This window comes from Rhododendron vialii, chromosome 9a (assembly GCF_030253575.1).
Source record: "Rhododendron vialii isolate Sample 1 chromosome 9a, ASM3025357v1".
NCBI classification, from domain to species: domain Eukaryota; kingdom Viridiplantae; phylum Streptophyta; class Magnoliopsida; order Ericales; family Ericaceae; genus Rhododendron; species Rhododendron vialii.
Genome location: NC_080565.1, coordinates 1,367,614 through 1,383,326, shown reverse-complemented (window position 1 = coordinate 1,383,326; position 15,713 = coordinate 1,367,614). Strand labels below are relative to the sequence as shown.

Below are 15,713 nucleotides of genomic sequence, written 5' to 3'. Positions count from 1 at the left end.
TTTTTTTTTATCGGCAAAGATGACATTTTATTTAGAAAAACTTGACGAATAGTACATTAAGTCTTGGGAGGGGAGGGAAATCCAACCAAAGATTGGATGAAAAGAAAAAAAAAACACCAAATGAAACAAAGCCCAATACATTCAACAAGCCGAAGGGCAAAGCCCCGACACCCAAATGGGCAAAGCCCAAAAAAGGAGGAAGGAAACCCAAAACCAACCCTTTGAACAGACAGGGCAATCATTATTTTTGAGGCACACCAACATTATCATCCACAGAGCGAGCAATCACAGCACACACAGTTGGAGTTAACGCATATGCCACACTGAGTTTTACATCGGTTGTTGCATATTTTCTGACTGCATTGTTGTCCTAAAACTGAATCCATTCACCACAGAGTCAATTCAAGAGAATCCTTGAGTTAATTAAACCAGCTGTGCTATAGGTATATACATTCATGTGCATAAACTGCTGCGTACATACATATGGGTCTGTTTCAAGTCCGAATTTGCTTAAGAATATATCTATAGGCATGGATTCTGAAGCAAAGTTAAATGTTTCGTAAACACCTTTATCGATATCTTAAAAAATTGATTTTTTTATAGGGACCCTCAACAAACTATTTTCAACAAAATGAACTGCTCGGCTCATTTTTTTGGGACCCGAGACGGACCCAAAATGCGTATGTACGTATGCGGTGTATGTACTCATATTCTTTTCGTATTTCGTTTACTCAGAGATCATCTTGCTATTTATTTAGTCAGAGAATCCCATCTTCAATTGTAGGTCTTTTGTTGAAGTGTTTTATGGTCGTAAAAATAATGTCTCTATGTAGTGAATGTCATGAATTCCTTTTCACTCTTTCTTTGTCAAATCACAGAATTAAGCCCAAAGTATAAGGGAAGTTGACACTCCCTAAATTGATGATCACACTATACTGCACAAAGTATAGGGGTGTGTGCTAATCTAACACATCCCGCTAAACCCCACTAATTATACAATGTGGCAAAAAAAAAAAACTCCGGACCGTCATTATGCGGGTTTAATCCAAGATGCACGGGATGTTTCATGAATTCTATGATTTTCGGAAAACGTTAGTCCTGAACTTAACATTTGAATGACCATTTTCCCCCCGGCTCTTTTTCCTGCTAAAATGGTCGTTTTTAGTCTCAACTGTAAAATCGGGTTTTCTACTCGGATTTTCATTCAGAAAAATGGTATAAGACCGGATATAGAAAGATTAAAAATCGAGAGTCTCAGATATTTGGTTCGACAGACTTGAGATTTAAAATGACCATTTTACACCTAGCGGGCGAAATCGGTCAAAATCCTAACTACGCCACTACTTAAAATTTTCTAACTAACTTTAATTAACATGGGAAAATGAGTTTTAGGGCAACAAAAATGGAAAACGAACCTGTGGCCACAAGAAACATCAAGATAAGGAAAACCATTAGAACCCAGCGCATGGAGTACGCCATCTTGAGGGAGAAAGTTTCTGGAAAATAAACCAGACTTGTGTGTGTGAGAGAGAGAGAGAGAGAGAGAGAGAGAGAGAGAAGGGGGTAGCAAATGTAAGATGGGTCTGCCTGGTTTCATTCCTGACTTATCTAGCCCCATGTTTTCTGACACTCCCTGTGTCCAAAATTACCCGTCCCCTTAATTTTCGGTTTGAAAGATAAAATACTTAAAAGTACCATTTTTCAAGTTTTTTTTTTATATCATATTAAAGTACTTCAAGAGTTTTTTAATATGGTGCAAATAAATTTAAAAAATAATACGTAAAAATATTTTATTTTTTGATATCAAAATTCCAAATCTTTTTGCAGGAATCCAACAATTTAAGACAGATGGGGTAGTCTTGGAATTTGGTTCACATTTGGATAATAAGTCAATAATGATGGCTTGGATGTGATACGGATTTCCTAATTTTCCACAAGCGTTAGGCTATCTAGTTGGATTGAAAGCGAAGGTAGTTTTGGAAGCTTGTATGTTACCGTACTTACTACTGATGCTTTTATGCATCTATTCAAGGGGCGTGAAAATATGGTGATAGGCAGAGAGAAGAAAAAGAATGCCAGTTAGTATTCTATTGTAAATTGTAAAAGGTAATTCTAATCGGAGTGGGTAGTGCCATAGGAATTGGTGGTCAATACTCCTTGATTTCAAAGATGTCAGACGAACTTTGAAACGAGGATTGTGTTGCTATACAATAATTCCAAATGTTAATCCGGCAGTCTTGCTAAATTTTTGTTGATGGGCTTGGGTTTTCATTTTGCGTTTCTCTGCTTTTTTTTTTTTTTAATTTATTAACTGGAATATTACAAAGAAACTAAAACATAGTCCTGGGGAACATAACTCCCCTAGAATCATCTAACAAATACCGTTCGAGACAGCGGGGATACGAAGCAATAACAACAAAAGAACTAGTATTACTACTACAAGGAAGTTTGACAACCACATTGGCACTCCGATTTGCTTCTCGAAACACATGCTGAACTCCTCCTTTAAGTCGATCCAGAAGAAACCTGCAATTATTAAGAGTGTTACTTAACTCGTGAGTACCCGATCCTTTCTCATTAAGGTGGCAAACTAGAGCCATAATCTGTCTCCACAAGAACGCCCTGCAAATTACGCTCAGAATCTGTCTCCACAAGAACGCCCTGTAAATTACGCTCAAAAGCTGTCTCTCCTTTCTCTGCTGGTTGTTAAGGGCCGGGCAAGAACAACAGCCTAGTTAAAAGATCACTTTATCTATTTTGGAGAGCATGCACACTCAAAATCAGCTCCAGTTGGTGCAATTGTGATCTAGTCTTTTTGAATAGAGCTACAGTAACTCGCAAGATCAGACAAGGTTGACCTAGACTTTTGAGACAGACCTTAACTCGATAGATCAGACGTGGTTGTGGACTCCGATCCTAATTCTTTAATCATTTCCAACTCTTTGTTCTTCCCTCAGCATTTTTCGCCGGCATGGACTCTCTCTCTCTCTCTCTGAGAACAAATGCACGCACAGTCACACACTTCACATTCCAAACGATCTGGAAATTGCTGCAAACTGCTGGAATACGATCTGAATGATCAAATCTAGGACTAGGATTTCATACTAACTAGCCGGAAATTGACCAGAACCTGAACCGCTACTGTTTCTAAAGTTTGCTATGGACTTTGAGACCAGAATATTTGAATCCTTACTTGATGAGGATTACAACACCATTATTACCCCACCACTCAAATCTACAACAAACCCTCAGTTTGAGATGATATAGGTATACATGTCGGAGAACGTACTGCGTATAACATTCTATGAAGATAATTCAAGTAAAAGTGGCTTGCTCAAATAGAAATCACACATTTTGATTGGGTGTTTTGGCTTATGCTGGTGTATATGCTCTAATAAGTGCTCATGCAGGCAACAAAGCTTTTTCCACACACCACCTCTGTACCTAACTCAGAAAATGTTATGTGCTTCCCTCATGAAACAAAGCTGGGAATCTGATTTCTCTCACCTTTTTTGGATCATGGAGTTGTGAAAATGAGAACAAAATGGAATCAAGAAATAACAAATTATTAAAGAAGCAAAATTGATTTCTACACTTATCCTTCCTCCGCGAAAATATTCACAAATTTGGATATATAACCTCTAGAGATGGTGTCCAATTTGGCTATTTAGCCCTTGGTCAGCAAATACTTCATTCTCACAGGTTAGTTTAAAACCACTATAGGATTATATTTCTTTCCTATTAACTACTTGCATTCAAGTATGAGCAAACCCAGGAGGACTTGCTGAAAAGATAACTGTGGACCTGGTTTTATGTTCATAAACAAAAAGAACGATAATCAGGTCGTTTTATATGTGGTATTGTGGTTATAAACCCCTTCCTACTGCAGATACAGGTGGTTATCACTCAGAAGTCGAACAAAAAGCGCGACAACACATAAAGAACAAGCAAACTAATCAGATGTCAAGTACTTTTTTCTATTCCTTTAACGAAGAATTCAGCTATGAACTTCACACTGGAACACACAACCTTTAAAAATCTCACTCTTTGCCCTCTAAGATCTCTGTCTTTCATTGTTTTATCCTTGAGCAAATACATAAAATACGCTACTTCCAAACACATCATGTATGTTAAGCTAAACTTGCAAAAAGAGTCGCAAGAAGCTTTATTTGAGAGGAAAAGATGACTTCTTTTCTCACACAATAAACACCGCACCCAAATACATCACTTCATGGAGGACCGCAAAAGTCAGACCTTCGATGCCAAACTTGCTTCACCCTCACTCTTGTTTTTCTGCTCTTCAAACTTATCAATAGCTACCTGAAGTTCGTCGGTACCTCCAACAGCTCTCATGGTGTAGAAATACACGCCAAACACAAATGCTGTCAACCCGCCCGCGACAACCATATTCTTAGTCTTTGGTGCAAGGCTGCCAAATCCCCCAGCCATCTCACGAAAATAACTTATTCTGAAGTGCCTTCAAACTGCAAAACTGGACACGGATCAATTGATTTCATCAGTTGCAGATAAAGTCGAGAATCCACTTTTCCCCTATGACATGACATTTTCCCCCTATGACATGACATTTTTCTGGAACTCTTTCAATCGAAGACACAAAGGGAACAAGAAATATGATACAACCTAATTTTGTGGCCTTTTAGCACATATAGATCCACTAACTTCAGATACCAAAAGGTAACAAATCCAGAAAAGACATTCATTGAACATAATGAAACTTCTTGAAATAGTTTAACATCGTGATTGAAGTTCAATTCAGAAAGCAAAGGAGAAACAAATTACACCCACATAACTGGAAGTATGAAGTATTCAGATAACTGGAAGTATGAAGCAAGTGATGATATACTAGAACTCAACAAGGTTATCAACCATCTTTGAAACGTCCACAAGATATAACTGTCCTGATTCATACACTTCCCCCTTGCTTTTCATTCAGAAAGACCCCAAAAACAAGCCCCAGAGAATCATATCTACAATTATGCACCTAATGGAACCGACCATGGCATATATTCTACATTTGAACTTTAAGCTTAGATCGCAGGGAGGAGATTGGAAACAGAACGGTTAGCTGAGGAGGCTAATGCTCGTCACATTCGCCGTATATTTTGATGACTACTTTTCAGAACCACGATGCTTATACCACAGGTTATAAGAAAAGCAACAACATTTTCGACCAGAAAGTGCATGCAGCCAAAGAAGGAAAAGCATGACATTTAATAACTATGATTGAGCAGGCAGAGTACGAATTAGGAAAAGGTTAAGGTATTACAAGTCACTAACGCTCGGTTTGGATAGTTATGGATTTCAAGTAACCGAGGCACTTGGCCCAACGGTTGTCTATCTGCATTTAAGTGTAGTGAGCCTGTGGATTCAACTCCTATGGAACGAAAGTTGACACCTTGTTAATGGGTTGGGATGGTGTTTAGGTAGTACAAATGCTTTGGTCATATGACAAGAAAACCAAGTTATGGATTCCAATTGAATAGATGTAATGGTTAATATCATCGACTGTGGAAAACAAGGGAAAGAACTTGAGCTAGAGTAGGTCTTGGATATTCTTGCACACCTAACGGGTATGACAAAAAATAAAGGAAATCTTTGGTAGATGGGTAAGGCTGCATACATCAATCCTTCCCTATACCCCGCAATGGTGGGAAACTCGTGCACTGGGTTTGTCCTTTACTATGTTACATGGATCCTTCATTTTGGCTCAAGTACCCGTGTCGATGTGTCCGACACCCGCATCCTTTTGGACACTTGGATCCTCTACTTCTTAAGATACTTCAAGAAAAGGAATATCATATTAGCTAGAAAAGAGATAATTCGAGTATTTCACATAGACAGGAAATAAGGAAATAGCAAAAACAAAATTTTCTTAACCCTTTCTTGTTTAAATACATTTGTAAACATTATGTTTACAGTACATAATCTGAGAAAATTATGCAATATATAATACAAACAAGAGTTCAGGACGTGTCCCCGTGCCCTTACCCAAGTTGGTGACACATATCCACGTATCCTAAGATTTAAGTTTAGGAAGGTCCGACGCTTGGACTTGCACCCACACCCGATACTCACACCCAAGTCCATGTAACATAGGTCCTTTAGATGGGCAAATACGAAATTGGAATCAAATCACTGTATTTACAACAAAGAACAAAATTATCAAACAAGAAAACCATGCACATTCACGTACTTGGCCCAGAACAAGCCGATTTACCTCCGATCTCACATCAGACATCGAGTCCAAAACAATATAACATGCTATGCGTCAGGGGCATTTTGGTACGTCTCAGGCATTCGAAATAAAACTAACTTGAATTGAAACAAGAATGCATACCTAAACAACAAAACCAATTGGCAATGAATTAGGGTTTTGAGTCAAGAGGGGATTTGGTGGGAAGAAAGACAGACGGAGAGGAAGAGCTGGGCTTGCTGGCACTGGGAACGCTTCAGAGCGGTGCCACCGCTGGAACAGAGGCTCCGAACGGCCTCTACTTCGGTGGGGCAGGCCTCCGCCACCAGGCACTCCGCCAGTGATCGGTTCAAGTGGCGGCATGCCGCCTCCTGCCCCGGACCCTTGGGGACACGACGGTGGCACTCGCTCAGGGCCCGGTGCAACCGCTCGCACAGGACCCCGTTGCTTCCTGCTGACATGTCTTAGGTCGGCCCCACAAACCGTATTTTTTTGGTAGATTAGCTTAATATGAAAGAGAGACTTACAATTCTGTAAGTATAAATTAGCTGAAGCATATAAAGATTCAAAACCCAATAAACCTGTAATCTGTAAGAGTGCCTTAGGATTTGTTCGATCAAACAACCCTAATACAACAACGGAAAGTTAGGGTTTTTGTTCGAATTTCAATCAAACAAACCTAATGAAACAACGAAAAGCTAGGGTTTTGTTGGATCATGCAGCAAAGTAGAGGAAAACTGAGGGAGAAAGGGGATGAATGAACGAACGAACCTGATAGTACTCTCTGAGAAAGCTTGGCTAGAGCGTCCTGTCCGGTGAGACGAATTGGAGGTTAAAGAGTCGAGTTCTGGGTTGGGCCGGGTTAACACTTTTCAAGGAATTGTAGCCCAGCACTAGACTGAACTCGACCCGGACTAGAAAGAGCAACTACCTCTCTCTGCTCCAAATATGCAAATTTTAAGGTGTGTTCTTGTAAACTTATACAAGTCTGAAATTTATATTAATATTTTTTTTATTTTTCACAACTTTTTATTTAGTTTTTTGTTGTAATTTTTGTAGTTAATCGTTTTTCTCAACAAGACGAATCGAAAAAATATAAAAATATGGACCGATGTTGAAAAAATTCAAATAGGACCCGGTTATTAACACGTTTCGTAATTTTTTGTTTAGCTTTTTATCGTAATTTTGTGGTTAATATGAATCGATGTTGAAAAAATTTAAATAGGACAACACTTTAGAGTTTAGACAAATAAGACAGCCGTTTGATTTTTTTATTTTTTTTTTTGTCTTTAGTGAATTTTTTTTTTTGCTTTTCGTCATAATTTTGTACTTTTTAGATTCATCTCGTCGAGATGGATGATTAATCCAAAAAATATGATGCAAATCTAACAAAATTCAGGAAAGACGAACAAAACACACAAAACGAAAAAATTAATTAAGTTCGCCCTTCTATTGTACTTACGCATATGACAAAATTCAGTTAAAAAATTACAGATATTATAATAATAATAATAATAAGATACATGCGAAATTTTTTTTCCCCTACAAGCTAAATTCTACGAGCAAGAACGTTTGCATATATATTGTTCACAGCTAAAAAAAAATGCTTTGAAATATGAATGAGTTTTGATAACATTTATTGTGCGGGTAGAATTACTACTTTTGCTGCTAAAATTATAAAAGGGAGTGATACTTGTAACTCAGGATGCTAACTTATGAATGAGAAATTGAAAAGTCATAACTTATGAATGAGCCATCAGTAAACTTATAGTTGTGACGGTTGCACACCACGCTCGGTCCCGAATGAGCGTGGCCATCATTCCAGGTCACCCACATGGGAACAACAACCTTGGTCGTGGTGACGTTCGTGACGTCATTCGAGCGGTTATCGGGATAAAGATAGGGGCACGTGAAGGTGTCAGCTCATCCTACAAATGGTTACAAAACCCTAAATGTGACGTAAGGGTGACATCAGCCGACGCGTGTCGAGCGTTGGTGCAATCTTGGAGATCAAGCTAGGAGCTCTCTATAAATATCCCGTTATACCTTCCTGGAAGAGGTACGCACAAGAAACCCTAGTTCTTGGTTCTTCTTTTCCTCTCTGCAAGTGTACTGATTCTTGCACCGGAGGGCCATTCCGTAGAGCCTTCGGTGTGGTCTTTAGTCGTTCCTCATTTTGCAGGATAAGGAGAAGGCAGGGAGCAAGCCTCAAATCTTGGATCCAAAAGAATGCATCATCTTGAAAGGAGCCCCACACAATCCGACTAGACCCTAGAATGAGAATCAAAGGCTAACTTACCTTCTCTCTTACTCCCTCCGTCCCAAAATATTTGGTATTTTTCGATATTCGCGCCGTTCTTTAAACTCTTATATCTCCCAATTTATTATATTTTTTATAATTTTGAAAACTTTGTATTATAGATCTAATCGAGAACTATCAAACAAGATCCATATTGCATATTGTTGGAGATTCATATTGGAAGATACAAATGATTGAAAACTGACACAAATATCGAAAAAGTCCAAATAATATGGGACGAAGGGAGTAGAATCCATCAGACATTTAAGGCACCTCAATCAAGCTAATCTATTCTACTATATAAAGGGAGAGCACAACTTTGGTGTCTCCCCTGTCATATTTTTTCATTTCCAAAACTACCCACAAAAGATAAAAAGATTCATGCACAATTGAAGTTATAGAGGACTTAATTGTAGGGACATAATAGACAAACTAACACCAAATAACCACCCAACTCAATAACTACCCACCCAATGAACCTACGTCAGTTTCTCTCCCACTACAACTTCTCCCCTATCACAAAATCTACTTCTTTCCCTAATGTTTCACCCGGCAGCGACGTTAGCAAAATAGTGGCTATTAGCATGGTAATGTATAGATATGTATATACACTAGTGCATGCCCGTGCCTGAAGGCACGGCGCAATACGTTTCGGTCATAGGCTTGGCGATAGGAGAGAGAGCGAGGGAAAGAGATGTGCTGGTGCTGTAAGGATTTGATCACATTGTTACCTAGGGAACGGGATGCGCTGGTCCTGTAGTGATTTGATCAAATAATACCATTCAATCGAAAGTTGAACAAAGTCCACAACAAATAAACTCTCAATTAGAATACTTTTTAAGATACATATGTTATCTTGGTAAAGCTTTTAAAAAGTGTTGAATTCACTTTGCCGTGTCTCCAACATTTACCCTGGTAATGATACCTCATGTGGCGTGTTCAGACATGTCTCCACATATTTCCGTTTTGTTGCGTGTCCTCGCAGTGTCAGACTACAAAGTCTATCCAAAAATTAAGAGAGCTACACAAAAGTGGGTATAAAGAATTAATTCACTCCCTGCTATTTTCACTCTGTCAAACATATATTTTAACAAATACAAAGTGAGCATTTTTTAGAGACAAATAACAAAAGTTATAGATCAAAAAAATTCCCATCCTAAACAACAAAATCAATTTTTTTTTTCTAAACAGCAAAAAAATTCCCCAGACATGTCTCCACATGTTATTTCCGCCATGTCGCGTGTCCTCGCAGTGTCGGACCACAAAGTCTATCCAAAAATTAAGAGAGCTACACAAAAGTGGGCATAAAGAATTAATTCACTCTCCACTATTTTCACTCTATCAAACATACATTTTAACAAACACAAAGTGAGCATCTTTTAAAGACAAAATCCATTTCCTAGTCTAAACAGCAAAAAAATTCTCATCCTAAACAACAATTTTTTTTCTCGATAAGACTCTCATAAAAAAAATTCTCATTCTAAACAGCAATTTAGGCCACATTAATTTTTCCACAGGAAGACCCTAAGGAATTGATTTCGTGGATGGCTGATTGGTAGGTGTGCGGGACGGCTGATTGGTGGAGGAGCTTTGTGGGCACTGTTTTTTTTCTTTTCTTTTCTGGAGCTCTGAGGAGTGGGTTCGGGGGTTTTCTGGAGCTCTGAGGAGTGGGTTCGGGGGGGGGGGGGGGGGGGGGGGGTTGAAGGGAAGGATGGAGGGAGAGAGTATAACTATGGAGGAAGAGGGGAGAGAAGAGAGGAAACACGATGGAGAAGAGGAAAACTGCTAGGTAGACATTCATGGGAAATAGGTTAGAATCAATGATTTAATTCAACGGTGGTAACCTACTGAAATTGTGATCCAACGGTTAGAGGGGTTCTCATATTTGTATGGATAGATAAAAAACCGCTCTGTTTTATAATATAGATGTTAATTGTTACTATAGTATATGACAATTCGATTGATATTTTGAGAATTTAATTGTTGTTTATCTATCACAATAGGTTAATACTAGAGGTCAGGGCACAGCGATGCGTGTACAAGTCGGAATTTCACAACATTTTTGTAAAACTACTTCCCACTTATTGTTTGATCAAATTTTCACAAAATGTTGTGAAACTACTTCCCACTTATTGTTTGATCAAATTTTCACAAAATGTTGTGAAAATCCGACAAGCACACGCATCACGTGTGCCCCATCCTCTAGTTTCATTTAAGGCCACTCAAATACTAGTTACTTTAAAATTACTGAACGTATGAGATAATTTGTGTGGGATCCATTATGGGCTCTCAAGAACGGTCTGTGCACAAACTATCGATTCCCATGTCTTAAGTAGCACTTTTCTTTTATCACTTTGTCCATTCTTTGCAAATTGGTAGATCAAAAGTCGGACTCTCTGAGGCTTTGACCGTGTGACAACTCAACCCAATTTTCCACTTGCTCACACTTGCAAATTGTTTATCGTAGGAGAACCATTTCCAGTAGAGTTGGTTGCTTATTTCTCTCTTCCAATGGTGACCAAAGTTCGAATATTCCACGTGTAGAGACCCGTATTAAAAAAAATTTTATTTTTAATGTTGGGGATATTAGAGGACCCTTTTTAAAAGAATTGATTATTATGGTGGATAATGAATTGGGGATTGACGTGCAAGAAGTTGAAAATTCGGTGCAATTGTGAAATATGTGAGTGTATGGCATGTGATAGATGTATGTGTGGGTGTAGGAGATAATTTTCTCCTCAATTATAATTCTCTCTTCTCTCTCACAGTAAACACAACACACACCCACGCCACTCTCTCATCTCTCCCACGGCTTCTCTCTCTCTCTCTCTCTCTCTCTCTCTTCAAATTTCTTCCCCAAATCTCAAATTAACCAAGGGATCTTGGAGTATTCTTCTCCTAGAGTCGAGTTCTAGCCGTTGATCGCGTTGGAAAGCTCGGAGGAGGTGTTTTCGGGAGAGGTTTTGCCTGGAGATTCTTGGGGTTTTAATTTCAACGTTCGAGGTAGGGATCTCCTGCCTTCTTTACATGTTTAAGTGTTGGTTTAATGTACGAGAATCAAGTTTGATCATTTATTTTGAGTCTTGAACAAATCTGGTATATGCTGAAAATTTCGTGGGTTTTGGAAATCTGTCTTTTGGGAGCCCTTCTGCTAGGAATCAATTTTTGGTGTCTTCATAACAGTTAAAGTACGTTTCAATACGAAGATTTTGGTACCAAGATCATGAAAAACCGATAATCACACAATTAGTTATGAATTTTTGAATACCGGCTGTTTCCTGGATACGCGAATCTGTGCGTGGCTGTCTTCTTTTAATTTTCTGGGCATGATGAACAATTTGGTGGCTTTGGGTCTTTTACAGGAGCTGCATGTTTAAGTTGGGAAAGGATTGGCGTTGGAATCAAGTGATTCGGTTAGGTATACAATTTTTGGTGAATTTCTAACGTAGGGTTGGTCGACTAGGGCGAAAATGGTTGCGAATCTGTATTTCTTTTGATTGTTGGGTTAATCTCCTCTTGTTTCTGAACCTGGGATTTTTACTGAGTGTAGGGCTTGTAGTGGTGCGACTTTTGGCATTGGTTTCAATATTTTTGGGTTTAAGATGAAAGAGTTATGATTTTTCAATCAATTTTACTTGTTCCCGCGTTGAATCTGACAGCACCAGCGGACTTTGGTAAAATGGCCATAACTCCTAGCTCGGGACTCGAAATGACGCACCGTTTGTTTTGTTAGAAACTAGACACATAGAGCTTTCCAACGATACATCCCATGCATCATGGGTATGTCCGAGCGATAACAGATTTGCATCCAAAGTTGACCTAAATTCTGCCTTCGCACCAGTTTTTACTGTTATGTTGAAGCTATAATCGCAAGGCCGTAGTTAGGTTACCCGAACTTTGTTTTTGATGTATGACCTATGGATTCAAAGAAGAAGAAGTCTACTTTTCAATGGTTTAAGTGTCGCCCTGGAATTCATATTGTTTAATTGGATATGGTCAAGTGTGAATGATTAATTTCACCTATTGGATATGTGGGGATATGATGAGTTGATCTAGATGATTAATTATTGGGATATGAGAACTAATGAGCATAAGGGTTAAAATACTTATAAACGATTGGAATAGAAAATGGATTAGATGGATGATACGATCGATGATAAATTAAGTTGTGGAATGTTTGACGCGATGTGTAAATTATTCAATGTCTTTCCATGAGATTGAGTCTTTGGGCTTGCGGGATACTTGCAGTGAGTTAAACAGGATTTGGTGAATCACTTGGCATGAGTGCATGGTTGTTAAGCATTGATGGGTACTACAAAGATGAGGATCTTTATAAGTATTTGCAAATTAGACTCTTGATGGAGATGTCACAAAGGGGGTTCATTAGGTGGTAATATGAGATGTGAAATAAATGGTTGATTTACAATGTGAAGGATGTGGGTTTTTGTGCTTTCTTTATTGAAATGATGAAGACAAGATTATTTACGTGTAACTGAATCTAAGGATTGGTGTGAGAGATGTGTTTTGCTATGTGTGGGGATTAGAGAAACGGTGGATAACGAGATTACTTGTTAGTGAGAATATGTGACACTAATTGAACGATAATGAAAGCCACGGATCCACCGTAAGGTGTGATGCCGAACATGGGACGTACGGGGGTCCTAAAAGCCCGGAATTGAATCAAAAGGATTTTAGTGGACGCACGGGGGTCCTAAAAGCCCTGAATTGAATCAAAAGGATTTTAGTGGACGCACGGGGGTCCTAAAAGCTCGGAATTGAATTGGACGCACGGGGGTCCTAAAAGCTCGGAATTGAATCAAAAGATTTTAATGGATGCACGGGGGTCCTAAAAGTCCGGAATTGAATCAAAGGATTTTAATGGACGCACGGGGGTCCTAAAAGCCCGGAATTGAATCAAAAGTATTTTAATGGACGCACGGGGGTCCTAAAAGCCCGGAATTGAATCAAAGGATTTTAATGGACGCACGGGGGTCCTAAAAGCCCGGAATTGAATCAAAAGGATTTTAGTGGACGCACGGGGGTCCTAAAAGCCCGGAATTGATTCAAAGGATTTTAATGGACGCACGGGGGTCCTAAAAGCCCGGAATTGAATCAAAAGGATTTTAGTGGACGCACGGGGGTCCTAAAAGCCCGGAATTGATTCAAAGGATTTTAATGGACGCACGGGGGTCTTAAAGCCCGGAATTGAATCAAAAGGATTTTAGCGGACGCACGGGGGTCCTAAAAGCGCGGAATTGATTCAAAAGATTGTAGTGGACGCACGGGGGTCCTAAAAGCCCGGAAATGAAATCGAAATATGTGACAGTGAAAACGGAGAATCTTCATAGTATTTAGCATCATACTAAGATTGAAATGTCAGTTTGAGTTGGTAACTTGGATTGTCCAGTATGTCAATACATGTTTTATATTCCTTCCTTTAGACCTCCAAATCATTGTGGCTTGTTTTCCTGATATGTGGTGGTCAATTTGTTTTGTGTGAATGCATATTTGGTACCTTGTGGTGCTATGCATTGCGAGAGTTTCATAAAGGAAATCTTATTGTGAAGAGATTTTTACTAGATGTTAAACTTGAGATTTGAAGATTAATTTGGGGTTGACGGGTGAGTTTCCTTATTGTTGAGGTGCGGTATTGTTTGACTTGTCATTGCTTACCTTATGTTCTAGCTCTACATGCCTAGTGTGTATATTTTTTGTGAGAGGTTGGTTAGTTGTATAAGAAAAGAAAGTAAAACATTTTGTTAAAGAACTCAGACTAATCTTTAGGTCATTAAAATGGAAATGAAAAAGCAGGGATTGGGTTGGGTAATGCCGTAGCGGTAAGCTGAGATATTTAAGAATATTGGCGTGTGTGGTTGAGAGTGTTGGTGTTTGAGAAATGGAGTTAAATATTTTCCAGCATGAGTATGACATTTTGAGCTTCACTTTTGACAAGACACGTATGCTTTTGGAAAATGTTTTCCCTTGTAATCTGTCTTCGCTTCTGCATGTAATTTAGGTATGGATATCTCTACGAGCTAGTGTAGCTCACCCTATCCTTTCAGGTACTCGCCATGGCACTTAGCTTGGATTGCATGGAGTGCACATGGAGACGTCTCTTGGGAGCTTCGTTGGAATTATTAAGGAGTTGTTTATCAACTAGTCTAATTCACGTTGTGTACTTCACCTGCAATTGAATGTGGTATCTTTTGGTTTGAGCATATGTAAAGCTATGTATAAACTCATCTCTTTGATTATTGTGAAGCCCTTTTAAATTGAAGACGTTTTGGAGACTTTACGTAAAAAAAAAAAAAAAAATTTAGAGACAAGAAGAAGAGACTTTGATTCTTTATTTGGATTGGCATGTCAGTTAAGGGTAAATATAGTTTGAGAGGAAGACTTTTGTTATAGAAAATGTATTATTATTTTAGCTGAAAATCGAGGGCGTGACACCACGTGGTGGGGGCTTTGAGGGACAGGGTTATAGATGATCTCTAGATCCCCTGTGCTAACTCTAACACCCCCTATTAACTCCCGTTGATATATACAATGCTGACAGAAAAAAATTATGGCAGAGGCGCTGGAGAGTAAAAAAATGGGGAGTGGGTTTTTTAATTCTAACCCATATTGAACCCATTTTTAACTCAACCCATTATAAAATATGGGCGAAGCCAAGATTTTCGAAAATGAGTTCGAAAATTTGAACTATGTGTAATTCACTTTTCTAGTTGCTAATTGAAAGAAACAGTTAGGATTAACAAGTTACTCTAAAAGTAGATATATATTAATAACAAAATTTACAATTGACCTCGACGATTTTTCATACTCTGGAAACAATGGATTATAGCCTCGTTTGTAATGGTTTCAAAAACATCTTTTTCTATATATACAATCAAACTATCATGCATACATCGGTCACACATATGATTACGAGCTTACTTTTTACAATCTTCATAGTGGAAAATACTCTCTCTACCGTGGCTATGAGAGAGAGAGGGGAGAAGGAGATTCTTACCTTCCATGGAAATTTTGGTGCAGAGCAGTCAGGCAGAGAGTAGGAGAAGAGTATGAAGAGATCATGTCGAACGAAACCGTTGATTTATTTTGAGGAATGAACAAACTAGCACTATATTTGATACTTTTGTGGGTGAAAATTTTATTTTGACTCATTTTTTCTCTAAGTACAAAATCTTCGTATAGGCT

At 38.6% G+C, this 15,713-nt stretch overlaps 1 protein-coding gene and 2 long non-coding RNA genes across 3 annotated transcripts; 1 reads left to right on the top strand and 2 right to left on the bottom strand.

The window, feature by feature from the left end:
* On the bottom strand, nt 1-1,634 carry LOC131300681 (uncharacterized). The gene is made up of 2 exons (XR_009191028.1): nt 1,416-1,634; nt 1-376 (listed from the first exon to the last, which is right to left on the bottom strand). It is a non-coding gene; the product is annotated as an uncharacterized LOC131300681 (long non-coding RNA).
* Nucleotides 1,635-3,953: 2,319 nt separating this feature from the next.
* Nucleotides 3,954-6,887, bottom strand: LOC131300680 (uncharacterized). Its single transcript, XM_058326631.1, has 2 exons — nt 6,359-6,887; nt 3,954-4,492 (listed from the first exon to the last, which is right to left on the bottom strand). Exon 1 carries the CDS (start codon nt 6,673-6,675, stop codon nt 6,400-6,402), a length of 276 nt encoding a protein of 91 aa, XP_058182614.1. The 5' UTR covers nt 6,676-6,887; the 3' UTR covers nt 3,954-4,492; nt 6,359-6,399.
* A 4,277-nt stretch (nt 6,888-11,164) lies between these two features.
* Nucleotides 11,165-14,839, top strand: LOC131300679 (uncharacterized). Its single transcript, XR_009191027.1, has 2 exons — nt 11,165-11,516; nt 14,576-14,839. It is a non-coding gene; the product is annotated as an uncharacterized LOC131300679 (long non-coding RNA).
* Nucleotides 14,840-15,713: the final 874 nt, after the last annotated feature.